At 55.7% G+C, this 9187-nt stretch overlaps 2 protein-coding genes across 6 annotated transcripts in view; one reads left to right on the forward strand and one right to left on the reverse strand.

The window, feature by feature from the left end:
* EWSR1 (EWS RNA binding protein 1) overlaps positions 1-3561 on the reverse strand; it is a 27984-nt gene extending 24423 nt beyond the window's left edge. The window contains 1 exon segment of the mRNA XM_053447788.1: positions 3448-3561. Coding sequence (XP_053303763.1) covers positions 3448-3460 — 13 coding nt within the window. The 5' untranslated portion in view covers positions 3461-3561.
* On the forward strand, positions 3534-9187 carry RHBDD3 (rhomboid domain containing 3). 5 transcript variants are annotated; one of them, XM_047698204.1, is made up of 7 exons: positions 3837-4052; positions 4238-4384; positions 6019-6207; positions 6832-7215; positions 8207-8369; positions 8453-8734; positions 8839-9187. In XM_047698204.1, the coding sequence occupies exons 3-7, from the start codon at positions 6060-6062 to the stop codon at positions 9014-9016; spliced, it is 1155 nt and encodes a 384-aa protein (XP_047554160.1). In that variant the 5' UTR covers positions 3837-4052; positions 4238-4384; positions 6019-6059; the 3' UTR covers positions 9017-9187. The 5 variants fall into 5 exon arrangements, with proteins under 5 accessions (XP_047554158.1, XP_047554157.1, XP_047554156.1 ...); XM_047698202.1 differs by lacking the exon at positions 3837-4052 and adding an exon at positions 3534-3581 and having other exon boundaries at positions 8203-8734; XM_047698201.1 differs by lacking the exon at positions 3837-4052 and adding an exon at positions 3573-3687 and having other exon boundaries at positions 8203-8734.

Genomic DNA, 9187 nt, shown 5'->3' on the forward strand with positions numbered 1-9187 from the left:
AACATCAACTTTTAAAAACTCACAATGATTTCAACTCAAGAAAAAAAAAAATCCCACAACTTTACTTCGCTTCTCTCTACATAATCTTTCCTTTCTCTTTTCATATGAAATGTACAAACACACAAAAAGGGACAAAAAACTGGTCCGCTGAGGGGTCTATAAAAGTAGTGAAAACAAATAGAAAATAAAATGATTAAGAAGTTTTCACAGCACTTCCAAACTAAATACATATTTTAAATCAGTATTTTTTTAAAAAAGATTTTATTTATTTATTTGACAGACAGAGATCACAAGTAGGCAGAGAGGCAGGCAGAGAGAGAGGAGGAAGCGGGCTTCCCGCTGAGCAGAGAGCCCTATGTGGAGCTCGATCCCAGGACCCTGGGATCATGACCTGAGCCGAAGGCAGAGGCTTTAACCCACTGAGCCACCCAGGCGCCCCTTTAAACAAGTATTTTTAAAAGTTCTGCCCAATGCTTTGCTCTCCACAAGAAATACATATCTTATTCTATGCTAGAAAAGAGTACTGCTATTAGTACTGAAGAAAAGGGTCCTTTCTTTTCCAATCAGAAAGCCCCTCATTTGAAAGCAACAATGGACGCCTCAGCTCTTCACGGAGAAGTTCCTACCCCCACACTATCCAAAGCCTTTCTCACAGTCCACCTGACCTGAGAGCATTGTGGTGAATCCATCTTTCAAAGTAGGATCACCTTTCTACCTCTTTACCTTAACTACTTTACTTCCTCTGTACATCCTTAACTCAGAACCCTGATTCATCAACATCAAATCAACTGCCTAAAGGTTTTGTGTAATGAACACATTGATTCAAGACAATCTTACGGCAGTTTAAGGTTAAACCATAAGGCATTTTCAGTAGCACAACTCATGCTTTCTATGCAGCACATAAAAAATAAATGCAAATCACTTCTTCCATGTGGCATTTACAAAACAAATGATGCATCAAAAATAAAATATTTCAACCTACGTTTTGCTGAGGTGTCTCATGTGAGAAGTGATTCTAAATTGCTGACATGGAAGTTCGACTTTGCGAGAGGACTTTTACACGAGAAGAGTTATGTAAAACAGAAAACTGGCAAAGCTGATATGGAACAACGAATGATCTCAGATCAGTGAGAAAGCAACCCATTTAGTCCCATGGTGGGCTAAAGGAGGGAGCAAACCTGTTTCCTGAAAACTTACGTTATCTACCTACCACTCAGAAATGTATGGAGTCACAAATGTTCGTTACACAATGGTCAGATTTTTTAGCAGTTATGCTTTGTTTTTAACCCCTATCTGTGCAGCTGAAGACTTCACTAAAAATACAGGACAGATGGAGAAGCAAGGGCTGTAATCCAGGGGGCCTCTAAAATGCTGGCAACATTCTCTTCTTGGTGGTGACTTGGGAATTTGCATTGTAATTCTTTGTTAGACTGGACAAATATTCTACTCTCCTATACATAATATGCATGAGAAGAAAAACCATCTATCTTGACCTAAAATAGTGGCTTTTAGATGCTTTAAAAACAGTAGAGATTTAGAACTTCGAGCTACCTAGGGAGTTAAAATCAGTATGGGGCAATTTGTGGAAACCAAAAGCTTTGCTGTAAGGTCAAGAGGTTAAGGGCTCAAAAAGCTCTTAAAAGATCTAGCCTCATGCCTTCATTTTGAAGGAAAAGAAACCAAAGTCCAGATAAGTATAAGCCTCCAGCCGACACAGTACTGTGTGTCTATGTAAAACACAACTGTAATTCTACTATAATATATGGAGGTTTCCAGTAAACAATTTGAGCGAAGTAAACCAAGAAACTGGCATGTCCAGCCACGCAAAAATTTCACTGTACACATTCTGACTCCCCACGCTTCAACAGGAAAGGAGAGTAACATTCCCCCTTACAAAAATTCAAACACTGCAAGGAAGAGGAAGGTGCAAAAGGCTCTGTAGAAAACACTTCCCACCAGGATGTGTCTTGGATTGGATTGTGGTATTTCAGAGTCCTCTCTTCCAGGGGCATTCTGAACCCTAGCACTAACAGCCAGCCATTTACCTGCCTGTTTTACTGATCACACAGCTCAGGGAGCCTTAAATTGTCTTTAATTAAGTTGCTGGATTCTCGACCCGTTTCAAATCAAATCTCTGAAGGACCCAGAGCTTTTCTGTCTTCCCTCGACTTCTCCCAACGCTTCTAAGTCCAGGTAGGTTGCCTAAGAATACCCCCAGAGGCCAAAAAAGAAGAAGAAAAAAAAAAAAAAAAAAAAAGCCCCACCCTACCAATATCCGCAGGTTAGTGCACAAACAAGCTGCGAACTACAAGTGATGTCTACACTACAAGTGATGTCTACGCTACAAGGTTAAACAACTCGCGTAAACGAGACCACCCTAAATTATCACGTTTGAGCTCCCATCCCGGGCCTTCTTTCAAAGTACAGCATGCGTCTCCTTTCTGTCTCCTATCAATCCACGAAATAAACAAGGCTGCCGGCTTAACCTAGGACAATAAACTTGCGAGACGATTGCTTAAGCGTTAATTCAAATGCCGACTCGGGCCTTTTGTTTCTCCTAGGTCAAAGAGGCCAGAATTTTCTCGCGGTAGGTATTTGGGCCTCGCTATCCGGGCTGGTCTTATTATAAAACTGATCTCCCTCGGCGTTTGCTGAAAAATGGCCCTGGGAACCACTTAATTGCTTTTTGGGGAAGAAAGTAGGTGGGATTAATAAGAGTAATAACGAAGAAGCCGGCGGGGGGGGGGCGCCGATTGGGGAAGCACATTCCACCCAAAACCCAGTCAGGCAGAAGTTCGGTTTTGGGCTGGAACCCGCCGAGAGAGCAGCTCGGCTGCACCGGACGCCCCAGCCGACCAGACCCATTACGGGGCGCCCGCTCATAGGTCGGCACCCCTCGGCTCACAAACCCGCGATGCCTTTTTTATTTGCTTTTCTCCGCAGTTTCTCCACCAAACAGTAGCCCTCCGGCTTGAGCCGCATCCCTGGAAATGGGGGGGGGGGTTGTTGAAGCGGCGTTGCTGCGGCTTCTCCAGCAGCCATCGACCCCCCCCACCTCCGGTTTAGGGGTGTCGGGCTCCAGGCCTTGCCGAGCCCTCCCCCAACCCCCACGCGGGGCCCGGGAGGTCTCAGGCCCCGCCCACGTGGCGGGTGCCCGGGTGCGCGGGGCCAGACGGCTGCCACACAATGGAGACCACTGCAGGCTCCGCGCGCCCCCGCCGCCGCATGCACCTCGCGCGCCGGGGGCGCCGGAAGGTTCCAGAACCGGCCTTCCCGGTGGGGGGAGGGGAAAAGAAAGCGGGCCCTCGAGCTCGTCGGGCCGCGGAGGGTACCTCACACCCTTCTCGGCAGCTCCATTCAGTCGTCCCGGCCACCCCTAGAGACGAGCGGCCCCTGATTTGGGTGTCCCGGCTGTCGCCGGCGCGACAGCGATTCCACCACACTCACCCGTGGACGCCATTTTCTCTCCTTCCTTCTCGTTCTCTCAACGTCCGTCTCCCTCTCGCTTTCCCTCTAGGCGCCGCACTGCGCAGGCGCGAAACCCGCAACCTCGGGCGCTACCACCGGGGCAGGCCACGGGGGTGAGGGAAGGAGGGATGAACCACAGCTTTCTTGTCCTAATGCTCTCTAAAGAGCGCTGGACATGACGTGCGGGCCAAAATAGCACCAAAGGGTCCGGAGCGGCGGGTGAGCGGGTATTGATTTCAAGCCGGGGAGATTCTCCGTACAAAGCTAAGCTCTCCGTAATGGTTTCGTCCGCTGGCTCTAGGGACCGTCTCTGAAGAGTCTGCCTTGAAGGGACACGGAGGCCGGCGGGAGGGCTGGGGGAAGGGACCCGGGCCTAGAACAACTGCTGACTAATCGGCGGGCGGCGGGCGGCGGGCGGCGAGGAAGGGGGGATGGGTGGGGTGGCGCGCCGGCTCCGCCGGGGTCACGCGCCCGAGTGCAGGCAGAATGGGGTCTGGGCTTTCGGGCCTCGCCGGGAAGCTGGAGTCCTGACTCCCAGCCAGGGGCCCCACATGGCATTCGGGGGGCGGGGGGCACGCTCTGCAGTGAGTACCCCGGACACGTGGCCTGGGCCGGAGGGGGAGGGGGCCGAGGCGGGTGGGGTAGATGGGAGGCCCCTAACGTAGCTCCGGATCCCGAGAGCCCCTCCCCCCCCCCCCCCCCCATTAACGGTCAAGGTTGAGAAGGCCCTTTAATCTTAATCCCCCATCCAATACCCTTGTTTTTACAGAAGGAGAAACTGAGGCCCAAGGAATTGGGGTACTTTTCCTAAAGTCATAAAGCTGAGTTCGACCCGTACCGTCGGATCTCCACTCTCTCTCAGAAGAATCTACCCCATCCTTGTCTTCTCATTCTATCCTCTGAGCTTCCCAGTAAGGTAGGCGGGCCTGATGGTGCACAGCCCCATTTTATTGTTGAAGAGACTGAGGCCCAGAGGGTTCCAGTTCCAGTTCTGTTTGTCCATGGGCAAGTCCTTCAGCTTTGGAAAGTGCCTATGGGCGGGCGGTTTTGAGGGTGTAAGAGGAGGCTTTCAGTGGGTGTCTTGGCTTTGGGCTTGGCTGGCACCTGTCTGCCTTCCCGGACACAATCTAGCCTCCCCAGGCAGGTGCCCAGGCCCAAGGAAGGGCAGGGCTCACCCAAATCTTTCACAAATGTATGAAGTCAAAAATGTTCCTTATACCTGGAGCCAAGCTAGAGTCTCTCTTTCAGTGAACACATAACAGAGAATTTGGGGATGAGTAAGAGGAGGGTGCTCCCACCTGCCATCTGCCTAGACTACCTGCCTGGGAAGAAAGACAGGCTGTGCTTACTAGATAGGATAACATCCACAAAGCAGGAGATGGGGCATTTGAACTGGGCTTCAGGGGGGGTGAGTAGGAGCTTGCCTATTGGAGAGATGGACGGAGGGACATTGCAGGCGGAGGAGCTTTCTACATTTTTCCAGCAGGAAACTGACAGGTGGGTTTTGATGCTGAGGTTGCCCATGGCAAGGGAGCAGATGAGAAGTCTTGTCTCTCTGAGAGCCTACCTCTTGCATCATGAAATCTGGTCACTGGGAGTCTTGACACAGGCCTGGCCACAGCTGAGGGGGTTTCAGCAAGTCCTGTGCCCTGTGGGCCAGAGCTTGACCCAGCTAGCCTGGAGCAGCTGCTTCCATGTTGAGGCGTCCCCTGGTAGGGCTATCTGGTGGCTCCTCTGCCTCCCACAGTTAGTGGGATGGCTACAGTTTATTGAACAGAAGCTGTGGGCTGGGCCCTGCCTTAGTCCATTCCTTTTTCTCATCCTATGGGGAGAGGATTTTCTTAATCCCCATTTTATAGATGAGGAAGGAGAGGCTCAGAGGGTGGAAAACTTGTCCAGGGAGGCACAGCAGGAAGAAGTGGAGGGGATAGTGGAGCCTTCCTGCGAAAGGGGGGGCTAGGGCCAGAGGGGTTGTGTTCAGAGCTAGAGGAAGGGGATGACTCTGTCCAGTGTCACTTTGTATGCCTTCAGAGTGTGGGATTCCTGCCCCCTTCCAGCCCTTCTGCCTCACTCCCTTTCTAATATGCCTGCCTGTTGGCTGGCCTCACCCCCTCTATCAGGGGCAGTGGAGCCCACCTAGAGCTCTAAGGCTGGGAGGAAAGAGGAAGGTGCCTGGTCTCCAGCCCAAGGGAAGAGAGAGGCAGAGGAAAGCTGGAGATGGCCCTAAGTTTGCCCTGGGGTGTTGTACCCCTCCTTCTGGGAGTCCGGAGCCCTAGTTCATCTTCGTTGGCCTTGCACCTCCCACCCCAGGCTTTTCTTCAGAGCCCTTTTTGGCTTGGCCTCTCCCCATCCTCACATGCACAGGCAGCCGGGATGGCAAGATGGCAGGATGGCTAAGCACGTGGTTAGGATCTGAGCTCCTCTATGGTGGAGTTGCTGGGCCTGCCTCTCCAGCTTGTTTCTACTGTAAAATGGGGCCATCAGGAGGGTAGTTGAAAGGAGTTGGATAAAAATTGCAGTAATAACTGTGTTATTTTCCTTCACTCCTAGCACACGGACTCAAGACCACCCTTGACACCGTCAGCCACGTTATGCGTGCCCAAGGTCCCCTCAGCCTACCATCCCTGACGCTGCCTCTTGCCTCCTCCGTCCTGATGCTGCTGCTGGGCAGCCTGTGGCTGGTGGGGGCTGGGCCCAGCCTTACCCTGGCCCCTGAGCTGCTGCTGGACCCTTGGCAGGGTGAGGGCTGGACCCTTGGGCCTTTGAGGAGGCAGGAGACTTGCTCTAGGGCCTGAGACCAGTTCGCAGGAGCACCATGGGTCCTGCACTGGTCAAGCAGGGATAGGATCCAGGGCCTGGGGGGAAGCTTGGCCTTGGACAGGAGCGTGCCCAGCTCATCTGGAGCCCGGGAGGGAGGGCGGAGCACCCAGGCAGAGGGGCCAGTGAGGGGTGGGAGCGTGTAAGTAGGAATTCTTTTCAGACAGCTTCCCTTCTTGGTGGCTTTCCCTTAAAATAAGAACTCAGGCTTTCAGCTTAGTATGAGAATGTTGAGGTGGTCCTGGGAGTTTAAGGAGTGACCCCAGCTGCGTGGTTGTTTCCTAGAAGACATTAAGTGAGTTGCCCATAGTTGGGTTGCTCTTGAGAAGACTGAGTGGTGGGCCCGACCTGCTCTGGTTAACACAGCAGGGGAGCAGCCACAGCATGTGGAAGCCCTCGCTCCCCTTCATGGGTGATTGAAGTGCTGGCAGTGGGCAGACAGTGGCTCCCGGGGTGAGGAGGCTGGCTTAGCAGTGTCCTGCAGCGGTGTGATCACCACCCTGGGCCAGCACTGGGACCCGCATGTAAGCTCCTTCTCTCTCCCAGCACACCGGCTGCTGACCCATGCCTTGGGCCACACAGCCCTACCCGGCCTGCTCCTGAGCCTGCTGCTCCTGCCCACTCTGGGCTGGTGGCAGGAGTGCCACCTGGGAACTCTGCGGTTCCTGCATGCCTCTGCCCTGCTCGCCCTGGCTGCTGGGCTCACGGGGGTGCTGCTGGCGGGCCTTGGGGTGTCCAGTGCAGCTGGCGGCTGCGGATACATGCCCGTCCACCTGGCCATGCTGGCAGGGCAGGGTCACCACCCTCGCCAGCCCCAGGGGGTCCTGCCACCATGGCTCCTGCCCTGGCTCCTACTGGCCTTGACACCACTGCTTAGCTCCGAGCCGCCCTTCCTGCAGCTCTTCTGCGGCCTTCTTGCCGGCCTGGCCTGTATCCTTTGCCGGGGCTCAGGGCCCATGTGGACATGTGGGTTCTGTGGCTGGGCCCTCCCACCCCCAAGGATGCCTGGGAGGGAAATGGTGCAAGAGGGTCGGACCCAATGATGCCGGACAGCGTGCGTGGACACATTCTGGGAGCATCCCCGGCTTCTCTAGCCAGGCTCTGGGGCGGGGGTGTGGGGTGGCCTTAGGGCCAATGGCCAGGGGGAGGTGCCAACTGCCAACTACGATTTAAAGGAGGGCCGAGGTGACCCAAGCAGGCACCCAACCTGGCTCTACCCAGTGAGGGAGGCATCTGAACTACGATGTGATGATGTGATGTGTGGGATGAGGGGTTCAGGGGAAGAGAAGTGAAAAAGAGAGTTGGCCGGGCAGGAAGTGTGAGGCTAGGATGGGAGTGAGCCTGGGGGTCAGCGCTGAAATGGGGAACACCTATGCCTGGTGGTGCATCAAATATAGACTTTTGCTCCAAAGATGCTTGATGCCTCTTGGGGGAAACGGTGCCTTTGAAGAGTGGGCACAGGCCGACCTCCCCCTGGGGGTTTTTTTAGGCCTGGGGACACCAGCTGCCTGGCCTGGCAGAATCCTGGCATAGGGAGTATGCTGCTGTGGCTGAGGGCTACCGGGGAGTGTCAGTGGGCCCCAGGGTGGACCTTGAGTCAGCCCTGAGCAGTCTCATGGGGCTCTGGGAACAGAGCAGGCATTGGGGCAGGGGACGGGGGAGACACACACCTGGCTCCACCTCTTACTGGCTGAGTAGCTTCTGGCAGGTTCCTTTCCCGAGGGCCTCTGCTTTTCCCCAAGCACTGATTAGGGTGAGGAGACATTGAGGAGACATCCCTTGCCAGGCTGCAGTGAGGAGAGACCAGGGAATGGCTGGCACACACAGCCCGGGCCCCGGCATGCAGTGTGGGCTCCCCCGCACCCCCTACCCCAGCTGGCTTGGGTTCTCCTTGACCAGCCGCCCTGCCCTGGGCAGACAGATGCAGCAGGGGCCTTCCGGTGGCTGGAGCTGTCAGAGCGGCGGCTGCAAGCACTGCAGGAGGGCGTCTTGTGCAGGGCACTGGCTGGGGGCTGGCCGCTCCGACTCCTTCCTACCCCAGGCATCCCAGCAGAGCTGCCACTCACCCATCCTGCCGGAGCGAGGTGAGCACAGTGCTGAAGACACCCCTCGTGGCAGCTGTGGCAGGGGCTGGCAGTCAGGCCCTCTTCTGCTTCTGCCCCTCCAGGCCTCCCACCCCCGGACCTCCTTACATGGCCTCCCCTAGCCTCTGGGCCCTCAGTGAAGGCTCAGCCCTGCTCCCGCCAGGCCTGGGGCCTGTGCAACCAGCCTGGGAGGGCTCCTCAGAGGTGGGCCTGGCCTGGGCTGGGCCCAGCTTCCCCCCAGGGACCCCACTGTGGGCAGCCCTGGATGAGCAGCTGCTGCAGGAGGGGATTGAGGCCTCACTCCTCGAGGGGCCGCGTCCCGAGAGCCCACTCCGGCTGCCCAAGTCGTCTGTCTCCTCTCTGCGGTAAGGCGGGGGTGGGGGGATGGAGGGTCCCCTGGTGCAGGGGCAGGAGGTGGCTCTGACGTCCCCTCCCTGTCCCCCTCCCCACCCCTACCCCCATCCCACAGGCTGCAGCAGCTGGAGCGCATGGGCTTCCCCACAGAACAGGCAGTGGTGGCCCTGGCAGCCACAGGCCGAGTGGAGGGTGCCGTGTCGCTGCTGGTTGGGGGGGAGGTGGGCACTGAGGCCCTGGTGACTCAAGGGAGGGGCGGGCCCGCTCACCCTGAGGGTCCTGGGCCTCCCTAGCCCATGCAGGCCCATGGGTGACAAGAGGCTTGGCCCGTTGGTGGGTAGCCTGAGCCCAGCCCTGTCTGCCAAGGGTTGCAGTGTGGTTCGGAAGAGGCCCCTCCGGCTCCCCACCCCGGTACTGTTTAGAATAAAAACCAGTTCATTTTTCAAGCTGGACCTCTGGATGCA

Source organism: Lutra lutra, chromosome 12 (assembly GCF_902655055.1).
Source record: "Lutra lutra chromosome 12, mLutLut1.2, whole genome shotgun sequence".
NCBI classification, from domain to species: Eukaryota; Metazoa; Chordata; class Mammalia; order Carnivora; family Mustelidae; genus Lutra; species Lutra lutra.